General features: G+C 42.7%; 1 protein-coding gene across 2 annotated transcripts in view; it reads left to right on the plus strand.

Annotated features, from left to right (window-relative positions):
* The window catches only part of LOC135541434 (disks large-associated protein 4-like), a 67293-nt gene that overhangs the window by 21667 nt on the left and 21062 nt on the right, over positions 1–24564 (plus strand). For both annotated transcript variants that reach the window (XM_064967686.1, XM_064967685.1), the window contains exons 5-7: positions 17038–17486; positions 19206–19303; positions 23860–24359. In XM_064967686.1, coding sequence (XP_064823758.1) covers positions 17038–17486; positions 19206–19303; positions 23860–24359 — 1047 coding nt within the window. The remainder of the gene's footprint in view (positions 1–17037; positions 17487–19205; positions 19304–23859; positions 24360–24564) is intronic.

The following is a 24564-nucleotide window of genomic DNA, read 5'->3' on the forward strand; positions in this document are numbered from 1 at the left end:
AGAGGACACACCCCCTTCAACATGCATACTATAAACAGACCAAACTCATGTTGTCTCCTTTTAATATCTTTGGTTGATGAAAAAAAAAACATTCCAGCGCACAAACTACCCATTTTCAGATTACTTTCGATTTCTAGAAAGAGTTTTACTCCATTATTTCGATCAATGGTGAGCTCACCCATGACGTAATTAATTATAACTTTGTAAAGACCGTGTTTGTGCAAAATGTTTCTGTGAAAAAAAGGGTTGCCAGCTCAAATGCTTATTATTAAGTCATTAGAAAATGGACATTCTAAATAAGCGTTTTAATCAGACGTTCTCATCACACCGGTTTGATCATAGGCAACAGGGACCACTATAGATTGATCACACCTGTTTGTTGGTCCGTGTGAAAAGGTTAAAGATATTGTCAGAACTGTCCACATTTACTATCACCCATAGTACAAAAGTCAACCTATTCTGCGCAACAAATAAATATTCCAAACATAGTCTGGGACAGTTGTGGGATGCGATTGATCCCAAATTAATACAACCACTAGCATTAAAAAAAACGTTTTTTATCCAATGTGGCTGATGCAACCGTTCAAAACCTTTAGCTTAAAATGTTGATAAACTATCAGTCTACTTCTTCGCATTATAAGTGCAGCAATGCACACGTGGTACTAGACTATAAGCGCAAATGTTCCATTAGCGGAAAACACCATTATCAAAAGTGACCGCAAATGCAATTATGCATGTAATGCTTTTATTATAAAGGTGAATTATTTTATTTATTTACCCCTTTGTCTTCCCAATTTCGTGGTATCCAATTGGTTGTTACAGTCATGTCCCATCGCTGCAACTCCAGTATGGACTCTGGAGAGGTGAAGGTCAAGAGCCGTGCGTCTGTAACGTCTGCTTCCAGCTCACACTCACTCATAATCCCCTGAACACAGCTCACACTCACTCATAATCCCCTGAACACAGCTCACACTCACTCATAATCCCCTGAACACAGCTCACACTCACTCATAATCCCCTGAACACAGCTCACACTCACTCATAATCCCCTGAACACAGCTCACACTCACTCATAATCCCCTGAACACAGCTCACTTTCCAGCTCACACTCGCAAACACATAATCCCCTGAACACAGCTCACTTTCCAGCTCACACTCGCAAACACATAATCCCCTGAACACAGCTCACTTTCCAGCTCACACTCAAACACATAATCCCCTGAACACACACTTTCCAGCTCACTCGCAAACACATAATCCCCTGAACACAGCTCACTTTCCAGCTCACACTCGCAAACACATAATCCCCTGAACACAGCTCACTTTCCAGCTCACACTCGCAAACACATAATCCCCTGAACACAGCTCACTTTCCAGCTCACACTCGCAAACACATAATCCCCTGAACACAGCTCACTTTCCAGCTCACACTCGCAAACACATAATCCCCTGAACACAGCTCACTTTCCAGCTTTCAGACACATAATCCCCTGAACACAGCTCACTTTCCAGCTCACACTTTCAGACACAAAATCCCCTGAACACAGCTCACTTTCCAGCTCACACTTTCAGACACAAAATCCCCTGAACACAGCTCACTTTCCAGACACATAGATCCCCTGAATGAAACTCACTCTCCAGATCCCAATCACCTGAATTCTGTGTATGACCTTCTGCCTGCCCCTGGACCCAGCAACCTGCCTCCTCCTGTTGTCCTTTACTAATAAACACCTGCTGTTTGAAACCAGCACTCTGTCTCCCATTATAATAATTGCAGCATCCTCCGAAACACAACCCAGCCAAGTTGCGCTGCTTCTTGACACAATGCCCGCTGAACCCGGAAGCCTGCACCAATGTGGTGACCGTGTCAGCATGCATTGTGCCTGGCCCGCCACAGGAGTCAATAGTGCGCGATGAGACAAGAACAGCCCTGTCGGCCAAACCCTCCCCTAACCCAGACGACACTGGGCCATGGGTCTCCCGGTCGCGGCCGGTTGCGACAGAGCATGGACTCGAACCATGGTCTCTAGTGTCACAACGATGCAGTGCCTTAGACCACTGCGCCACTCTGGAGGCCCTAAAGGTGCATTTTTATGGAGAAAATGATCTTCCCAAACTTGAAACTCACTCGCTGTTTAAACAATGGGGCAAAACAGTATTTAGTCAGCCACCAATTGTGCAAGTTCTCCCACTTAAAAAGATGAGAGAGGCCTGTAATTTTCATCATAGGTACACTTCAACTATGACAGACAAAATGAGAAAAAAAAATCCAGAAAATCACATTGTAGGTATCTCGTCCTGGGACAACAGGTACACATGACTCTTGGGAAGCGCAGCGTTTACCTGGAGATCTATCGTACAATCCCTTCCCGGTCGATAAGGTGGTAATTTAGTCGCTTTCACTTTACTGAAAGCGGTTGCCAAATTGGCATACTCGGGGGAATCCACACCGTGGAACCCTGGTCTGGACTCTCCACCGACGTGGCACCGATGGAAACTCCCAAACACCTTCCAGAACACTCCTCTGACCACCCCTGGAGAACCCCCTGTCTCCACGAAATTTTAGGATTGTGCCGGGCCAGCCAGGGAATCCCCAGCACCACTGGAAACGCAGGCGAATCAATAAAAAAAACTGATATGCTCCCTATGATTCCCCTGCGTCACCATGTCCAGTGGGACCGTGGTCTCCCTGACCATCCCTGACCCTAATGGCCGGCTATCTAGGGAGTGCACGGGAAAAGGAGAATCTATCGGCACCAGCGGAACCCCTAACTTAAGGGCGAGTCCGCGATCCATAAAGTTCCCAGCTGCGCCTGAATCGACTAGCGCCCTATGCTGGGAAGAGGGAAAAAAGTGAAGGAAAAAGGTTAAGACAAACATGTGGCCAACAGGGGGTTCTGGGTGAGTTTGATGCTGACTCACCTGGGGTGACCGAGAAGCGTTCCACCTGCCATCTCTACTCCCAGACGGACCCCCCCAGCACCGATCAGACGTGTGTCCTCTCCGACCACAGTTGGTGCAGGGAAGGCCTCCTCCTCCGGTACCCCTCGGCACAGCCCCTCCCAACTCCATCGGAATCGGGCTGGGTGGTGGACCGCACAGGACCCGCTCTGAACGCCCGCGGGCAGCCAGCAGATTGTCCAGTCGAATGGACATGTCAATTAGCTCATCCAGTGACAGAGCGGTGTCCCGACACGCTAACTCCCGGCGGACGTCCTCTCGGAGACTACACCTGTAGTGGTCAATAAGGGCCCTGTCGTTCCACCCAGATCCTGCTGCCAAGGTCCGCAACTCCAGCGCGTAATCCTGGGCGCTCCTCCTCTCCTGCCTGAGATGATATAGTCGTTCTCCCAAACTCTGGGTAGTGCTCCCGTGCTGAGTCTGGGCCATTCCAGACTGCGTTCGCCCACTCCAGAGCACGACCCGTGAGGCAGGAGATGAGGACACTCACCCTCTCCGCTCCCGAGGGAGTGGGTCTGACGGTGGCCAGGTATAGCTCCAGCTGAAGCAAAAACCCCTGCCCGGGAAGGGAAAACACCCCCGGTCGGACTCGTGACACAGTTAGGCTCTGCACCACTTGTAAAGCTGATTAATGTGCTTAATTTTATTAAGTTATTTGGCCACTTTGGTTGGGGTACAAACCTTATTAAACATAGATAGGCCCATGGGCTAGGCTACATAAGGTGTGCAACTATGATTTGAAAAAGTTGCAAAAAAAGGCATTGTTTCTTATGCTGGGCATCATTCACAAGTGATAATATACTGTATAATTCACAATAATATTGTCATCCATTAGACTATTCTTGATTTAATATTGTCTTTACATATACTAAATAATATTTGTGACATTTGTTTTGATTTAGAATGGACCATTATCCTGCACCTGTATCCTAACGGGCAACGGGGAAAAATACATGTAATCTATTCACTTAAATAGTGAATGGAGGACGCTTTTCCCTGTGGTTTATTTTCATGCCAGCCAGGTTCACTGTACTCCTGTTATGAATATAAGCAATGTGCTTAATATTAGGAAAGTTGATTAAAAATATATAGTTGGCCTAGTGTATAGAAAGCTGATGAGATCCTCGTCTTTTTATTAGTGGCCATCACTCTATTTTCTCCTGCAATTTCATAGCCTATAGAAATGTTGTGCAACATGAGCTCACGGGCTCATGAAGATTCACCAATACATTTTCATTTGTGTCATATTGATTAGAGGGACAATAGAGGGCTGAATACCAGGCAGTTATCAAGTTTGATAGGCTACTAATGACCAGCAGCAGCATCAGAGTTTGGAGAAGCCTAATTACCGTGACTAAACGGTCATGTGTAATTTGACTGCCTTTATGACTCGTGACCGCCGGTGTGGCGGTAAGAAAGTCACCACAACAGCCCTACTGCCGATGGACCTGTAATCATCTCATTTTTTTTTTTTTTGCATCGCCAGTTCTTCTTGGGAGCGAGATCTAGTGGGGGAGAGAGAAAGTGATAGATGCTGAATATTTGTTTTAGTACACTGTTTTGTCATTAGTGTTGCTGGGGTATCTGCGGTTCATTATCATGTGTGCTTATTGCCTGACATTTTGTTAATTATGTAATGAAGTCCTTGCCTTTGCATCAGTGTGAAAGTTTCAGGTTCTCAGCTAAACAGTAAGTCATTTCTAAACAGACACGTAAAATGACTTGTCATGACAACTATCCTGCTTAGTTTGCATCAGGAGGTTGCCTTGCAGTTGGACAGTGTAAGGTGCCACATGATTGGGTTAGTGTCTGTCCATTATGCAGCATTGTTTACACCTCCAAACAACTCATGAACTAGTCTCACAAGTGGACAGCGTCCAGAGGGCATGATAAGACCAGACCGTTGGCTCCTTTCACATTCCACAGAGTAAACATTTTGAACAAAGCTCCGGGTTGTTGCATAACTTCTGGTTAAGTCAGAACAGCTACTCTTATTTAATAGAATTGCACTTCGGGGGTGGCAGCCAGCAACGAGTACAGGCTGAGCTTCATTAAGTCAGGAAAGGTATTTAGATTGACTGTTTGCAAAGCCTTAAACTGTTTTGCAGATGGGTTCTGAATGTGAGCTTTGTCAGCATCACAATTCTGTACATTACTGGTGGAAGGATTAGTTGCATTATCGCAGTCATCACACACTGGGCTGACTATGTTGTATGTAAGTGAATAGGCGTAACAGACAGAATTTGGAGGGAAATTTACTCTGGAGACCTGCACTCTCTTCCGCTATCCATATAAGATCTCACATTTAATTGGCATTTAAAGGAACATTCCACCCTAAAACTATCTTTGAAAGTTAAATATCTTGAAAACTTTGCTGACATGCAAAACATTTTGGGACTACATCAAAAATGGACTAATAAAACAAATGCCAAAAGATGGTTAAATTTCAGTGGCTTCCTTTCCTACATCTTGACTAATCTGAAGATACCAGGCTAGGGGAAAGCAATATGGGAGGATGCCTTCACCAGTACATTTCTTTAATGGCAGGTGCAAATGGCCCAAAGAAGACATTTAAAGGAAGCTACTTTAAACTATTGAGATGCATGTTTTCACCTTCTTTAGATGTTTTCACTCTTCTGTATCCTGGGGTAGCCTGATGTACATTGCCTTCAGAAAGTATTCACACCACTTTCCACATTTTATTGTGTTACAGGCTGAATTTAAAATGGAATGAATTTAGATATTTTGTTCCTGGCCTGCACACAATGCCCCATAATGTGAAAGTGTGTAACGGCGTTCCTCGTTTGTTGAAAGAGAGTCGGACCGAAATGCAGCGTGGTGGTTACTCATGTCTTTAATGAAGCAAAACCGGAACGATACATGAAATAACTAATAAAAACAACAAACGGAACGTGAAACCTAGTACAGCCTATCTGGTGAACACTACACAGAGACAGGAACAATCACCCACCAAATACAAAGTGAAACCCAGGCTACCTAAATATGGTTCCCCATCAGAGACAACAAGAATCACCTGACTCTGATTGAGAACCGCCTCAGGCAGCCAAGCCTAAACTAGACACACCCCTAATCAACCACAATCCCAATGCCTACAAAAACCCCAATACGACAACACAATAAACCCATATCACACCCTGGCCTGAACAAATATATAACGAAAACACAAAATACAATGACCAAGGCGTGACAAAGTGGAATTATGTTTTTAGAAATGAATTCAAATTGACAAGCTGAAACGTCAATATATTCAACCCCTTTGTTATGGCAAGCCGAAATAAGTTCATAAGTAAATATTTCTTAACGAGTCACGTAAGAAATTTAATGGACTCACTGTGTGTGCAATAATTGTTAAACATGATTTTTGAATGACTACCTTATCTCTGTACCCCACTCATACAATTATCTGTAAGGTCCCTCAGATGAACAGTGAATTTCAAACACAGATTCAATGACAAAGACTAGGGAGGTTTCCAATTCCTCGCAAAGAAGATTGGTACAAATTAAACAAGCAGACATTGAATATCCCTTTGAGAAATGTGAACGTATTAATTACACTACATTATTATTAATCACTACAAAGATACAGGAGTTGTTCCTAACTCAGTTGCCGGAGAGGAAGGAAACCATTCAGGGATTTCACACAAGGCCAATTGTGACATTACAATAGTTATAGTTTAATGGCTGTGATAGGAAAAAACTGAGGAAAAACAACTTTGGAGTTACTCCACAATACAAACCTAAATGACAAAGTGAAAAGAAGGAATCCTGTTCAGGTTTAAAATAAAGTAAAACTGCAAAAAATGTGGCAAAGAAATTGACTTCATTTCCTGAATAATAGAGTTTGGGGCAAATCCAACACAACACATCACTGAGTTCCATTCTTCATATTTTCAATCATGGTGGTGGCTGCATCATGTTATGGGAATACTTGTCATCGGCAAGGACTAGGGAGTTGTTTTTTTTATTATAAAAGAAACAGAATAGAGCTAAACACAGGCAAAATCCTAGAGAAAAATCTGGTTCAATCTGCTTTCCACCAGACACTGGGAGATTAATTAACCTTTTAGCAGGACAATAACCTAAAACACAAGGCCAAAGGTACACTGCAGTTGCTTACCAAGACGACATTGAATGTTCCTTCGTGGCCTAGTTACAGTTTTGACTTAAATCTGACTTGAAAATGGCTGTCTAGCAATGATCAACAACCAACATTGACAGAGTTTGAAGAATAATAATGTGCAAATATTGTACAATCCAGGTGTGCAAAACTCTTAGAGATATACCTGGGGGGCGCTAGAGAGCGTGCTATGGAGTAGACATGCTTTGCTTAACATCTCACAACCTATAACTTCAAACATTGTCTAGCAGTATGACAAAAGGAAAAGGCAGCAAAAAAGGGGCGCTAAACGAGATAGACAACGAACCAATTTCAACATCGCCGACCCACGAGGAGTTAGCTGAAGATGCTAGCTCCCAAGAGTTCCCCTCAGAACCTACTCAAAGTGACCTACTGGCTGCTATAAACTCACTAAGCAAAGAGGTGGGCACAAGGTTGGCTGATATCTAAAAGATTATTGGGACTTTGACTGAAACTGTGAAGGCAACTAAGGGCAGGGTGCATGAGGTTGAGCAGACGACAGTTGATCACGAGGCCAGGCTACAGGACAAAGACACCAGAACATCCGAAATTTGGGATCCAGGAGGACACTGAGCAAGGTAAACCCACTGAATTTGTCTCGGGGCTGATACCGGCATTGCTGGGGAGTGAACACTTCAAAACAGCCATCCAGATCGACCACACACACAGATCACAGGCAACGAAGCTGGCCAAGGACGCGCCACCAAGGACATTCATTGCACAGCTGCACAATCCCCAGACCAGGGATCACATCCTCAAGCTGACTAGTCAAAAGTTCCCCTTTAACTACAACGGAGCGAGGGTGTCTTTCTACCCAGATCTTACTTTGGAGTTGAGGAACCGACGAAAAGACTATGATGAGTTATGCAAGAAATGCAGGGCGGCCAACATCCAATATGGATTCCTCTTCCCAGCGCGGTTTAAGGTAACAATTGAGGAATCAACACGTACGTTTGACAACCCCAAATTGGCCGATCTGTTCTTGTCAAGCAAGCTCCCTCGCTGAGGATATAGAACGGTTGTGTCAACCGGCTAAGTGGCCAAATACAGGCCAGGAATGTGTTTGAATTTCCTGCAAATGTATTTTCGATCAGAAGATCAGAAATTGGGACTTACAGTGCTGTCAAAAAGTATTTGCCCCCTTCCTGATTTCTTATTTTTTTGCACATTTGTCACACTTAAATGTTTCAGATCATCAAACAAATTTCAATATTACACAAAGATAACCCAAGTAAACACAAAATGCAGTTTAAGTGATCATTTTATTTATTAAGGGAAAAAAGCTATCCAAAACTTCATGGCCCTATGTGAAAAAGTAATTTCCCCCTAAACCTAATAACTGGTTGTGCAACCCTCAGCAGCAACAACTGCAATCAAGCGTTTGCGATAACTGGCAATGAGTCTTTCACATCACTGTGGAGGAATTTTGGCCCACTCTTCTTTGCAGAATTGTTTTAATTCAGCCACATTGGAGCATTTGAGCATGAACCACCTTTTTAAGGTCACACCATAGTATCTCAATCAGATTCAAGTCCGGACTTTGATTAGGTCACTCCAAAACCTTCATTAAGTTTTTTTAAGCCATTCAGAGGTGGACTTGCTGGTGTGTTTTGGATCATTGTCCTGCTGCAGAACCCAAGTGCTCTTTAGCTTGAGGTCACGAACAGATGGCCGGACATTCTGCTTCAGGGTTTATTGGTATAGAGCAGAATTCACGGTTCCATCAATCACAGCAAGTCATCCAGATCCTGAAGCAGCAAAGCAACCCCAGACCATCACACTAGCACCACCATGTTTGACTGTTGGTATGATGTTCTTTTTCTGAAATGCTGTGTTACTTTTACGCCAGATGTAATGGGACACACACCTTCCAAAAAGTTCAACTTTTGTCTCTTCAGTCCACAGAATATTTTCCCAAAAGTCTTGGGGATCATCAAGATGTTTTTTGCCAAAAGTGAGACGAGCCTTTGTGTTATTTTTGGTCAGCAGTGGTTTTCACCTTGGAACTCTGCCATGGATGCCATTTTTGCCCAGTCTCTTACTTATGGTTTAGTCATGAACACTGACCTTAACTAAGGCAAGTGAGGCCTGCAGTTCTTTAGATGTTGTTGTGGGTTCTTTTGTGACCTCTTGGATGAGTCGTCGCTGCGCTCTTGGGGTAATTTTGGTAGGCCGGCCACTCCTGGGAAGGTTCACCACTGTTCAAAATTTTCTCCATTTGTGGATAATGGCTCTCACCATGGTTTTTAAATATATATATTTTTACCTTTATTTAACTAGGCAAGTCAGTTAAGAACAAATTCTTATTTTCAATGACGGCTTGTAACCCTTTCTAGACTGATGTCAATTACTTTGTTTCTCAACGGTTCCTGAATTTCTTTGGATCACGGCATGATGTCTTGCTTTTTGAGATCTTTTGGCCTACTTCACTTTGTCAGTCTGGTTCTATTTTTTTATTTATATGTGTGTGTGTATGTATATATATATATATATATATATGTGTATGTATTATTTTTATATTTTATTTTTTACCCCTTTTTCTCCCCAATTTTGTGGTATCCAATTGTTTAGGAACTACTATCTTGTCTCATCGCTACAACTCCCGTACGGGCTCGGGAGAGACGAAGGTTGAAAGTCATGCATCCTCCGATACACACCCCAACCAAGCCGCACTGCTTCTTAACACAGCGCCATCCAACCCGGAGGCCAGCCGCACCAATGTGTCGGAGGAAACACCGTGCACCTGGCAACCTTGGTTAGCGCGCACTGCGCCCGGCCCGCCACAGGAGTCTCTGGTGCGCGATGAGACAAGGAATTCCCTACCAGTCAAACCAGCCCTATCCCGGACGACGCTAGGCCAATTGTGCGTCGCCTCACGGACCTCCCGGTCACAAAGGAAAGGAAAAATGAATGGAGCCATGTATCGTGAGATTTTGAGTGAAAACCTCCTTCCATCAGCAAGGGCATTGAAGATGACACGTGGCTGGGTCTTTCAGCATGACAATGTTCCCAAACACACCGCCCGGGCAACAAAGGAGTGGCTTCGTAAGAAGCATTTCAAGGTCCTGGAGTGGCCGAGCCAGTCTCCAGATCTCAACCCCTTAGAAAATCTTTGGAGGGAGTTGAAAGTCCGTGTTGCCCAGCAGCAGCCCCAAAACATCACAGCTCTAGAGGAGATCTGCATGGAGGAATGGGGAAAAATACCAGCAACAGTGTGTGAAAACCTTGTGAAGACTTACAGAAAATGTTTGACCTCTGTCCTTGCCAACAAAGGGTAAATAACAAAGTATTGAGATAAACTTTTGTTATTGACCAAATACTTATTTTCCACCATAATTTGAAAATAAATTCATTAAAAATCCTACAATGTGATTCTCTGGATTTTGTTTTTCTCATTTTGTCTGTCATAGTTGAAGTGTACCTATGATGACTAAATACTTTTTTGCCCCACTGTATATACTACAATTTGAGACGCCTTTTCAACGTAATGTATCATGATCATAAAGTTGAGGCAGTGGTAATTGCTCTTGACGCAGAGAAGGTATTTGATCAAAATATGGCTGGATAAATACTGGATAAATGGTCTAGTCCTGCTTCATAACTGGGTTGATGATCTGCTCCTACTCTGTGCTGTGCTGTACTCCACTCAATATTTATTTTTGGCTTAACTACACTGCTTGTAATGACTATATGCTGTCTTCTTATACATGTACCTTCTAATAGGATTTAGTTTTATTTTGTGTATGTATGACTTAAGTTTTGTTTTGTCCTCTAAATTGGCCATCCCATTCAACAGTCAATGTCAATGTTTGTATTGCTGTCTTTTTTTTTTATTTTTTTTTTGAAAATAATAAACATATATATATATATATATTATTATTATTTTATTTTTTATGTAGATTTACCCAGAAAGATTCACAGCTGTAATCACTTCCAAAAGTGATTCTAACATGTATTGACTCAGGGGGTTGAATACTTATGTAAATGAGATGTATTTCTGTATTTGCAAAAATGTCCCTTTTTTGTAGATTGTTGATAAAATATGACAATTAAATTCATTTGAATCCCACTTTGTAATACAAAATGTGGAAAAAGTCAAGGGGTGTGAATAGTTTCTGAAGATAATGTAGGTTATAGCCAGCTAACCCAAATACTGTAGGACCTCAATAACCCTCTAGCCCAAAATAAACGATGTTCTATGTAATCTGAGAAGAGGAGGTCATTTATGATTTTCTATTTGTAAGAAAAGCTGATTTTATGGGTTTTCCACCCAAGGGTAAATTCTGTTTAGATGTATGCAAGCGTGCTATGACACTTGGAACCCATAGGGCAGGGAAGGCATCCAAATCCTGTCTCGCACGCACACACACACACACACACACACACGCACACGCACACGCACACGCACACACACGCACGCACGCACGCACGCACACACGCACACACTGCAGAATGGAATCTGGAGCAGAGCCAGCATGTCACATAGCTGCCATTACGACAGCAAACCCTTCCAGCCCCGGGAACATCTCTGTTATTCGAGGTGGCAGTGGTCACTGGTCCCACTATCAGCACCATCTTCCTCTGACATGGCTGTCTGTTATAAACTATGGAATATAGTATATGTCTGGTACTGTATAGCATTAAACAGCAGGGAAACACTTTTTCCAAGATTATTTACAAGATTATTTATGTGATACAATCTTACTTAATTGTCTTGCACCAGCCGTATGGTGCTTACCTGTTGAAATACATTTTCTAAAACTTAGGTGGTAAGCACTGCATAAGAGAATTTCCTTAATTCCATAGATTATAATTTATAACCCAGGTATTTACTCTGGTACAGGGTCTTTGCAACATAAATTTTGACCAACAGACCAATATGACACACTACCTAACTAACACAAAGGAACCAACCACTCACAGCAGTTGACATGGCAGTACATCTCCACAGCATGTGTTGCCTTTGATTATTTTTAGAAAATTATCCTTTATTTTCTCCCAAAGCAGTTGGCCTTGCTGTAAGGCAGTCTATGGTCATAGACTAGTGTGAGTGATTTATGGGGCGGGCAGAGCGTGAGGAATCTTTCCTGGAGCCATATAGCCAGGTAGTTACTGGATATGGTGTCAATGGTATGTCAATGTGGAGATGGATGACTACATTGGAAAGATGAACTTATTCTCATCCTTACACAAGCTATGTACTGTTGTTGTTGTTGTACGGCTATAATGCTCTACTGTTGTGGGGAATGAATGTTGTTGCTGCCCTATTTGAACCAGAAATGTGTGAGGTGAGGCAACGTGTAAAGTATGAGAAGAGATAGGAGCAACTAGGTATAGTGTTGTTGTTCCTCATAGTGATGGAATAGCGAAGGCCAGAGATTTCCGAAGAGCATCCTTCATTCAGGGTTCAACCCGTCATGCTGGTGTGTTCATTGCCAATGTGATACCTATCTACAGTGCCTTGCGAAAGTTTTCGGCCCCCTTGAACTTTGCGACCTTTTGCCACATTTCAGGCTTCAAACATAAATATATACAATTTTATTTTTTTGTGAAGAATCAACAACAAGTGGGACACAATCATGAAGTGGAACGACATTTATTGGATATTTCAAACTTTTTTAACAAATCAAAAACTGAAAAATTGGGCGTGCAAAATTATTCAGCCCCCTTAAGTTAATACTTTGTTGCGCCACCTTTTGCTGCGATTACAGCTGTAAGTCGCTTGGGGTATGTCTCTATCAGTTTTGCACATCGAGAGACTGAATTTTTTTCCCATTCCTCCTTGCAAAACAGCTCGAGCTCAGTGAGGCTGGATGGAGAGCATTTGTGAACAGCAGTTTTCAGTTCTTTCCACAGATTCTCGATTGGATTCAGGTCTGGACTTTGACTTGGCCATTCTAACACCTGGATATATTTATTGTTGAACCATTCCATTGTAGATTTTGCTTTATGTTTTGGATCATTGTCTTGTTGGAAGACAAATCTCCGTCCCAGTCTCAGGTCTTGTAACGGCGTTCTTCGTTTGTTGAAAAAGAGTCGGACCGAAATGCAGCGTGGTGGTTCACCTGACTCTGATTGAGAACCGCCTCAGGCAGCCAAACCTAAACTAAACACACCCCTAATCAACCACAATCCCAATGCCTACAAAAACCCCAATACGACAACACAATAACATAAACCCATGTCACACCCTGGCCTGACCAACTAATTAACTAAAACACAAAATACTAAGACCAAGGCATGACAGGTCTTTTGCAGACTCCATCAGGTTTTCTTCCAGAATAGTCCTGTATTTGGCTCCATCCATCTTCCCATCAATTTTAACCATCTTCCCTGTCCCTGCTGAAGAAAAGCAGGCCCAAACCATGATGCTGCCACCACCATGTTTGACAGTGGAGATGGTGTGTTCAGGGTGATGAGCTGTGTTGCTTTACTCCAAACATAACATTTTGCATTGTTGCCAAAAAGTTCAATTTTGGTTTCATCTGGCCAGAGCACCTTCTTCCACATGTTTGGTGTGTCTCCCAGGTGGCTTATGGCAAACTTTAAATGACACTTTTTATGGATATCTTTACGAAATGGCTTTCTTCTTGCCACTCTTCCATAAAGGCCAGATTTGTGCAATATACGACTGATTGTTGTCCTATGGACAGAGTCTCCCACCTCAGCTGTAGATCTCTGCAGTTCATCCAGAGTGATCATGGGCCTCTTGGCTGCATCTCTGATCAGTCTTCTCCTTGTATGAGCTGAAAGTTTAGAGGGACGGCCAGGTCTTGGTAGATTTGCAGTGGTCTGATACTCCTTCCATTTCAATATTATCGCTTGCACAGTGCTCCTTGGGATGTTTAAAGCTTGGGAAATCTTTTTGTATCCAAATCCGGCTTTAAACTTCTTCACAACAGTATCTCGGACCTGCATGGTGTGTTCCTTGTTCTTCATGATGCTCTCTGCTCTTTTAACGGACCTCTGAGACTATCACAGTGCAGGTGCATTTTAGACTTGATTACACACAGGTGGATTGTATTTATCATCATTAGTCATTTAGGTCAACATTGGATCATTCAGAGATCCTCACTGAACTTCTGGAGAGAGTTTGCTGCACTGAAAGTAAAGGGGCTGAATAATTTTGCACGCCCAATTTTTCAGTTTTTGATTTGTTAAAAAAGTTTGAAATATCCAATAAATGTCGTTCCACTTCATGATTGTGTCCCACTTGTTGTTGATTCTTCACAAAAAAATACAGTTTTATATCTTTATGTTTGAAGCCTGAAATGTGGCAAAAGGTTGCAAAGTTCAAGGGGGCCGAATACTTTCGCAAGGCACTGTATTTCTAACATTCTGTGTATTGTTGTTGCATTCCCCATCTTGCTCTTGGACTTGCCATAGGGATTCACTCACTATTTGTGCAATGCATTTTTTTTGCCCTGACCACCCTTTTAGCGGTGTGCCTTACATTTACTGTGAGAAGAGTAGGAAAGATCGTATCTCACTGTGAGATAAGGATGAGACGATTATAACCTTTGAGACAATATGAGACGATTACCAGTATCTGAAAGTTATGATCCTGTCCTTCTGTTGTAGTTTGCAGTTGTTTAGTAAGACTTAAAACTATGAATTCATTGTCTGTAGTTTTAGAGTTATACAATGGCTTAAAGTTTCTAAATGCTGCAGACTAGTTTCACTTTGAGACAAACCTTACCGAGGTTGTAGCCTGCACTTTGACAGAGCAACGAGAGGCAGTGTAAACATTAGCTTGCTGCTTTGCAGTGAAACGAGAGTGAGCTGATGTGAGCATATCATTTGGTGAGGCCGTGACACACACAAAGGCTATAAGTCCTATAAAGCTATAAGTCTGTGGATCAAGCCGCACAACAGATCTTTTGTTTTGAGTGTTTTCTTTCAAGCTCCCTCATGTGTTTATGTTGCTCGTAGGGTTCAAAAAAGCCCCTCTCAAGTAGCTGAGATTTACAGCCATAGGGAGATATTACTAACATAGCAATGTTAATTCTAAAAAAAAGCTGTCGTAGTCGTACACGTTTCCTTTAGGCTAAGGGTGAAACATTTGGAAAAACACCCCAGGGAATATGCTAGAAAAAGATCATGGCTATTAACTGTTTAGCTTTGTAGGTGATCACATGTTGACTTCGATGTCCAAAAAGTGACTGTGCCATGTCATGCCAATGCTTGTTACAGGCTACATCTAGCCTACAGCTGCAACTGCCTGTCATTGAGGATGTTCAACTCACTTTTGATATAATAAATATCTCTGGGCAGATACACCAGGCTAAATTCATCTTCACTTTCAAATAGTATTAAAATATAGTAATTTGAGACTGCACAACCTGACACACGTCCAGAGCCGTCTTAGGACACACCAAAGCAAAGTGTCCTCAGACAAAATCCATTGTCTTGTGCGTCGGTGATGTCAGCATGCGCATTGGTTACATTCATGTGAACATTTTTCCTTTGGCACATTCAGACCTTTGCCAAACCCACCCCAAGCTCCAAAAATGCTAGCTCCCCCACTAAGCCTATGTCCTTACTAACCCTCCTCTAGAAGCCTGCTACGTATCCCCTCCATAAGGAGTGGAAAACAAGGAAGCAAAGTTGTGTCAAAGCCATTATTTGGGCTACAGTAAACGTTGGTGTTTTGGTGAGGCAGATGTCCTCTGTCAAAGGCAGCTATGCTGATTTTTAAACACTCAAAATAGATCCACTCAGAGTCGTCTGTAGCATGATGCTAGACTAAAATTGTATGACATTATTTGAGGATAATTTTGAGTCAATGTGGTTGCCTGTCAGCTGGCCTATAATTTGAGAAGTCACTTCTCCAGTCCTAGATTTGAATGCTGTTTTGGAACTGATTAGTCATTAGGGGAGCAGGCTAACTGTCGTCAGTTGACTCGGATTGTTTACAATGACATTCCTGACCACCACTATAGATGGTTTCAGATACAGCCTCCCATTAGGTGTCAAGTAAGGTTTCCATTGTATATATCTATTGTAGAGATCCCACAGCAACCACTGAATTTTTTGACGTGCACTCATCCCACTCTTATTTCATGAGGAAGACTTGATGTGGGGTGATCAAAAGGCAACAGTGCCACTTTGACACTTTGTCCTGCATGGTGATTGACTGCGCTATTTTGGATTAGTTTCACACCTGACCCCTGTCTGGGAAGAGCAAAAATGTATATATTGTACACAATGTGGGATATTCATCACTGAATGCATTAGACCAGGGGTGGGCAGATGGGGGGGAGGGTGGAACTCAGTCAGGGTCTCAACTTACTGTTGAGAATTAGAATAATAGAATATGCAATGTGCAATTTTGAAAGTTGGTTGTGCATCAGCAGTCACTCAATTAGATTATCTTCCACAATGGAAACAAGTTTTGAGACATTTTTAGATGTTTTTAGACAAATGTATTAAGAATACAAAACAGAAATAGCTTATTTACATAAGTATTCAGACCCTTTGCTATGAGATATGAAATTTAGCTCAGGTGCATCCTGGATCCATTGATCATACTTGAGATATTTTGACAACTTGATTGGAGTCCACCTGTGGTAAATTCAATTCATCGGACATGATTTGGAAAGGCAAACACCTGTCTATATAAGGTCCCACAGTTGACAGTGCATGTCAGAGCAAAAACCAAGCCATGAAGGAATTATTCCGTAGAGCTCCAAGACAGGATTGTGTCGAGGCACAGATATGGGGAAGGGAACCAAAACACTTCAGTAAAATTAATCGTCCCAAACAACACAGTGACCTCCATCATTCTTATATTGAAGAAGTTTGAACCTTCAAAATTGGTGTCCACACTACATACTCTATAGGAATCTCTCTCATGCTCTTTCGCTTTCTCTCTCTCGCTCTCTCTTTCTCTCTCTCTCTTTCCCCCTCTCCTCCAGTCTCCACATGCATCACCACCTGTAAGAAGCCTGTGCCACCGCCCGTGCCGCCCCGCACCACTTCCAAGCCCTACATCTCTGTGACGGTGCAGAGCAGCACTGAGTCAGCCCAGGACACCTACCTGGACCACCAGTCTGAGCGTGATCGCCGCAGCAAGACCATTACCAGTCAGTCCAGCCAAGCCCACAGCAACTCCTCCGACAGCCTCGACAGCACGCGCGCCAACAGCTTGGCTCGGGGTATCCCTTGGCCCATCCCCGTCCCCGTCGCTACCCCCCGGGAACCCCTCACCACCACCACCGTCCACCACACCACCACCGGGACTGACACCAACGACTCCCAGCGTGAACCCTTGAAGACGACGGGCACCAACAGGGGGAACCTGATGGCAGAGGAGCCCCTCGCAGACATCGTGCCCCGGAGGAAGCTTTCCTCCATAGGCATACAGGTTGGAGCTCCGTTACGTGCACCGTTAGTCAGTGACGTTATGGTATCGTCAGTGAAGTTAGAGTCATTAACGTTACATTAGTCCGTAACATCACAGTAGTGGAGCTAGAGTTTCTGTGGCAGTATGGTTAAGGCCCAGCAATGGACTGGCGTGCAGCAACCAATTGGCTGCTGGTTCAAATCCTGAAATGGATGCGTGGGGGTGTGTACTACTATTGTTTCCTTGACAACAGCAATGAATATAGTACCAGTCAAAAGTTTGGGCACACCTACAAATTCAAGGGTTTTTCTTTATTTTTACTATTTTCTACATTGTAGAATAATAATGAAGACCTAAGAACTATGAAATAACACATATGGAATCATGTAGTAACCAAAAAGTGTTAAACATATCAAAATGTATTTTATATTTGAGATTCTTCAAAGTAGCGTGGGGGTGTGTACTACTATTGTGGGGGTGGCTACTTTGAAGAATCTCAAATATAAAATACATTTTGATATGTTTAACACTTTTTGGTTACTACATGATTCCATATGTGTTATTTCATAGTTCTTAGGTCTTCATTATTATTCTACAATGTAGAAAATAGTAAAAATAAAGAAAAACCCTTGAATTTGTAGGTGTGCCTAAACTTTTGACTGGTACTATATTCATTGCTGTTGTCAAGGAAACAATAGTAGTACACACCTTGATGACAGTGTTGCACACTCTTTGCATTCTCTCGACCAGCTTCATGAAGAATGCTTTTCCAACAGTCTTGAAGGAGTTCCCACATATGCTGAGCACTTGTTGGCTGCTTTTCCTTCAGTCTGCGGTCCAACTCATCCCAAACCATCTCAATTGGGTTGAGGTCCGGTGATTGAGGAGGCAAGGTCATCTGATGCAGCACTCCATCCCTATCCTTGGTCAAATAGCCCTTACACAGCCTGGAGGTGTGTTTTGGGTCATTATCCTGTTGAAAAACAAATTATGGTCCCACTAAGCGCAAGCCAGATGGGATGGCGTATCGCTGCAGAATGTTGTGGTAGTAATGCTGGTTAAGTGTGCCTTGAATTCTAAATAGATCAGTGTCAACACACCATCACACCTCCTCCTCCATGCTTCACGGTGGGAACCACACATGTGGAGATCATACGTACACCTACTCTGCGTCTCACAAAGACACAGTGGTTGGAACCAAACATCTCAAATTTGGACTCATCAGACCAAAGGACAGATTTCCACTGGATGTGCAATACTAAATTTCTCAATATGTCAAAATATGTACTTTTACCTTGGGCTCATATTTACAGAGGGTATTAAACCTAACCATTGATTGTTTTAAGAAATAACCAAGCACTATACTGCACTGATGCAGTATGGATTTTTCTTGTGCTTACAGCTCATATGGGGCTTGCTGAATTTTTAGAGCATGCCATCTGGAAAATGAAAAACCCAAAAGAGTACTCCCCATGTTTGCCTGAGGCAAATATTATGGTTTCACTTCATTATTTAAGATGTTTATTTTTTCAGACTCAAGTGTTGAAGGTTTGGAATTAGACAAGTAGTCCTTTTTTTTCATTCGCACTCTGCAAATGGTCAAATCTCACAATGCTAGGAGAAGTGTTTAATATCTCAAGAACCACATTGATATATAATTTTAATCTTGGAATTCTGGATGACCACCAAATTCCTCCAGATTCAACCTTTTGATGACTGTGTTTTCTGATTGGTTGCCAGGTTGACTGCATTCAGGAGGAAGTCCAACGAGTGGAGACACCGACACCACCATTGGCCAGATTCCAGTCAATCGGAATACAGGCGGACGACGGCTGGCAGTAAGTAACAGCACTTCCTGTCCCCCCGGTCATGACATGTCAACCATTTCCCATAAGGAAATAATATTTCTGCTCCACACAATAAAATGTTGCCTATCTGTATTCATCCCTGAGGGGGCATTTTAATGTAGTCACTGAGAAAATGTCCATAATGTGAGAAAACAGTTACATGTCTGTTATGTTGCCAAGAGCATACAGCATTTACATGCAAGATTTGAAGGTCATTCTGTAGTGCTGTAGCGTAGTACTTGTCGTGTAGTTAACATAGTTTTGTGATATTTTGAATTCCAGGAAGTCCTTGCATGCCACACTCGGCTTCACTCCCCTTTGTTCCCTCTGTTTGAAGTGTTATGTTTTATTGGTTGTATGTACAGGATACACATGGTATACACCATCCAATGAAATGCTTAATTGCAGATTCCTTCACGACAATGAACAACAATAAGAAATGAGAAAATACAAGAATACGAGCATGAAGTAAATGGCTCAGGAGAATGGAATTAACATTGTAGAATAAGTATAATACAGGAAGGCACAATTTATAGTAAATTTAGAAATGTATCAGGGACGCGAGGTAACTCCTAGTTTGCATGCAGAGTGTTGTGAAGTTGGTTGTCAGAATTTTCTCACAATTTGATTACTTCTGAATGTGGCCTGTATCAGTTGATATCGTATAAAGAGCCTAAACAAAGAGCTTTGTCTTACTTGACTCAAACAAAATGTGTATATATACTGTTGAAGTCAGAAGTTTACATACACCTTAGCCAAATACATTTGAACTCAGTTTTTCACAATTCCTGACCTTTAATCCGAGTAAGAATTCCCTGTCTTAGGTCAGTTAAGATCACCACTTTATTTTTAGAATGTGAAATGTCAGAATAATAGTAGAGAGAATCGTATATTTCAGATTTTATTTCTTTCATCACATTCACAGTGGGTCAGAAGTTTACATACACTCAATTAGTATTTGGTAGCATTGCCTTAAAATTGCTTAACTTGGGTCAAACATTTCGGGTAGCCTTCCACACGCTTCCCACAATAAATTGGGTGAATTTCAAATCATTCCTCCTGACAGCTGGTGTGACTGAGTCAGGTTTCTAGGCCTCCTTGCTCGCACATGCTTTTTCAGTTCTGCCCACAAATTCTCTATAGGATTGAAGTCAGTGCTTTGTGATGGCCACTCCAATACCTTGACTTTGTTGTCCTTAAGCCATTTTGCCACAACTTTGGAAGTATGCTTGGGGTCATTGTCCATTTGGAAGACCCATTTGTGATCAAGCTTCAACTTCCTGACTGATGTCTTGAGATGTTGCTTTAGTATATCCACATAATTTTCTTACCTCATGTAGCCATATATTTTGTGAAGTGCACCAGTCCCTCCTGCAGCAAAGCACCCCCACAACATGATGCTGCCACCCCCGTGCTTCACGGTTGGGATGGTGTTCTTCGGCTTGCAAGCCTCCCCCTTTTTCCTCCAAACATAACAATGGTCATTATGGCCAAACAGTAATATTTTTGTTTCATCAGACCAGAGGACATTTCTCCAAAAAGTACAATATTTGTCCCCATGTGCAGTTGTAAACTGCAGTCTGGCTTTTTTTATGCCGATTTTGGAGCAGTGTCTTCTTCCTTGCTGAGCGGCCTTTCAGGTTATGTCGATATAGGACTTGTTTTACTGTGGATATAGACACTTTTGTACCTGTTTCCTCCAGCATCTTCACAAGGTCCTTTGCTGTTGTTCTGGGATTGATTTGCACTTTTCGCACTAAAATACGTTCATCTCTAGGAGACAGAATGCGTCTCCTTCCTGAGCGGTATGACGGCTGCGTGGTCCCATGGTGTTTATACTTGTACTATTGTACTATTGTTTGTACAGATGAACGTGGTACCTTCAGGCGTTTGGAAATTGCTCCCAAGGATGAACTAGACTTGTGGAGGTCTACAATTTTTTTTCTGAAGTCTTGGCTGATTTCTTTTGATTTTCCCATGATGTCAAGCAAAGAAGCACTGAGTTTAAAGGTAGGCCTTGAAATACATCCACAGGTACACCTCCAATTGACTCAAATTATGTCAATTAACCCATCAGAAGCTTCTAAAGCCATGATATCATTTTCTGGAATTTTCCCAGCTTTTTAAAGACACAGTCAACTTAGTGTATGTAAACTTCTGACCCACTTGCCAAAACTATACATTTGTGGAGTGGTTGAAACACAAGTTTTAATGACTCCAACGTACGTGTATGTAAACTTCCGAATTCAACTGTATATATGGGTATATATAAGGGTATACTGTATAACTATTGTTATTTAGGGTGTCCATCTAAACAACAGTATTCGTTTTTCAAATAAAAACCTCAATGCTATTTTATTGGCACCCCATACCAACAATTAAAGTACAGTGCCTTCGGAAGTATTCAGACCCCTTGATTTTTCAGCCTTATTCTAAAATGTATTGAATATATTTTTCCTCAGCAATCTACACACAATACCCCATAATGACAAAGCGAAAACAGGTTTTTATACATTTTTGCTAATTTATCAAAAATAAAAAACAGATACCTTATTTACATAAGTATTCAGACCCTTTGCTATGAGACTCAAAATTGAGCTCAGGTTCATCCTGTTTCAATTGATCATCCTTGAGATGTTTCTACAAATTGATTTGAGTCCACCTATGGTAAATTCAATTGATCGGACATGATTTGGAAAGGCAAACACCTGTCCATATAAGGTCCCACAGTTGACAGTGCATGTCAGAGCAAAAACCAAGCCATGAGGTGGAAAAGATTGTCCGTAGAGCTCTGAGAAGGAATTGTGTCGAGGAACAGATCTGGGGAAGGATACTAAAAAGTTTCTGCAGCATTAAAGGTCCCTAAGAACACAGTGGCCTCCATCATTCTTAAATGGAAGAAGTTTGGAGCCACCAAGACTCTTCCTAGAGCTGGCTGCCTGGCCAAACTGAACAATTGGGGGAGAAGGTCTCTAGAATTCCTCTGTGGAGATGGGAGAAGCTTCCAGAAGGACAGCCATCTCTGCAGCACTCAACCAATCGTGCCTTTATGGTAGAGTGTCCAGACAGAAGCCACTCAGTAAAAGGCACATGACAGCCGCTTAGAGTTTGCCATAAGGCACCTAAAGAGTCTCAGACCATGAGAAACTCGATTCTTGGGTCTAATGAAACCAAGATTGAACTCTTTGGCCTGAATGTCAAGTGTCATGTCTGGAGGAAACCTGGCACCATCCCTACAGTGAAGCATGGTGGTGGCAGTACCATGCTGTGGAAATGTTTTTCAGCAACAGGGACTGGGAGACTCGTCAGGATCAAGGCAAAATTGAATGGAGCTAAGTTCAGAGATCCTTGATGAAAACCTGCTCCAGAGCGCTCAGGACCTCAGACTGGGGTGAAGGTTCACCTTCCAACAGGACAATAACCCTAAGCAGGAGTGGCTTCGGGACAAGTCTCTGAATGTCCTTGAGTGGCCCAGCCAGAGCCCGGACTTGAACCCATTTGAACATCTCTTGAACGCTCCCCATCCAACCTGACAGAGCTTGAGAGGATCTGCAGAGAGGAATGGGAGAAACTCCCCAAATACAGGTGTGCCAAGCTTGTAGTGTCATATCCAAGAAGATTCGAGGCTGAAATCGCTGCCAAAGGTGCTTCAACAAAGTACTGTGTAAGGGATCTGAATTATTGTGTACAATTGATTATTCAGTTTAAGAATTTTAGCACATAAATTCTAAAAACCTGTTTTTGCTTTGTCATTTTAGGGTATTGTGGGTAGATTGATGAGGGGGAAAAACTATTTAAAAATAATAATAAGTCAAGGGGTTTGAATACTTTCTGAATAAACTGTATGTCCCTTATTCACTATTATTATTATTGTTTATTATTATCCTATTAAACATGAATATTCAGACTTCTATGTATTTTTCACAGATTTACATCTTCCCCTTGTTTGGTGTTTTCTATCACTTGAATGGGAAGGCAGGATGGTCAGGGTTTGTGTGCTTGTTCCCCAGTCAAGTTCTTTTCCCATACATGTAATGAGTCATCGAGATGGATAGAGGGTGAACTTGCCACAAAAGACTGTGATACCATGTGCAACTACATTTTTTAAAGTAGTTAACTGTGTGGTATGCCCTGTATCCATCTCTATGGTCTAGTCTAGGTTCTGTGTGTTATTCCTATATTGATCAGTCCAGGATGAAGTGTCTGGCATTGAGAACATTGCTTGGTTTGTTTTGTAGCAGGAAAAGGCTTCATCATATGTTTTCCCCTGGTGTTTGTTTTTACACACAAGAATAACAAATGTGATGTTTTTTTCACATCCAGAAGCAATCAGGGTTGGTTTGACTTTGTTTGGCTTTATTTTGGAATTGGTGTTAGGTTGCAGGCACATTCTGGTTCATGAAGTTTACTTATACATATTAGTTTACCAATACTATATATCGCATTGCCTTGACAACATTATTAGAGATGCAATGTCTATTTTCACCATTGTTATTGATTGAGCATTGACCTCGTTTTCCTATGTCACTTTGTGTGTGTTTTTTCAGGCTCAGTCGCTCCAGTAACATGGCTTCCAAGCAGGAGACAGACTCAGACCTACAGGACCTCCCTGTCATCTCCCACGCCAAGCCCGCCCCGGAGAAGAAGAGCATGGTCAACAACGCCTGCCAATCCATGGACTCTCCCCCGAGCGGCGGCCAGTTCAGCCAAGGCAACGGATCAAATCCAACCGCTGACAACAGTACGTCTCCACCTCCGCTACGGCAGTTCCTCAACCGCTCCACCACACGGTCCTCCTCCGACTCCTTCGCCGAGAGCCTGGATCCGGCCCTGGACCCCTCGTTCCTACCTCCTCCGGACCCCTGGCTGGAGAGTGGGAATGAGAATGGGGGCAGTGGGAACCCTAACGCGGTGCCCCCTCCAGGCCCTGCATGCCGGCGGGACGGCCATTGGTTCCTCAAGTTGCTGCAGGCAGAGACGGGCCGCATGGAGGGCTGGTGCCAGCAGATGGAGCAGGAGACCAAAGACAACCAGCTCTCAGAGGAGGGTAAGACACACTTTAGTATATAGCCCCACCATCCACATCATGACAGTGAATTGATCTACAAAGTGTTCTGACATGATGACCTGATCTGACCTGACCCATGGGCTTAAAGCCTAGTGAGGGTTCAACCACAACACACACACACACCGACACTCTGCGGTGGATAAGGCAGTAATAGCTGGAGTTAACACACAGACAGGCCTCTAAT

Source organism: Oncorhynchus masou, chromosome 6 (assembly GCF_036934945.1).
Source record: "Oncorhynchus masou masou isolate Uvic2021 chromosome 6, UVic_Omas_1.1, whole genome shotgun sequence".
Classification (NCBI taxonomy): Eukaryota; Metazoa; Chordata; class Actinopteri; order Salmoniformes; family Salmonidae; genus Oncorhynchus; species Oncorhynchus masou.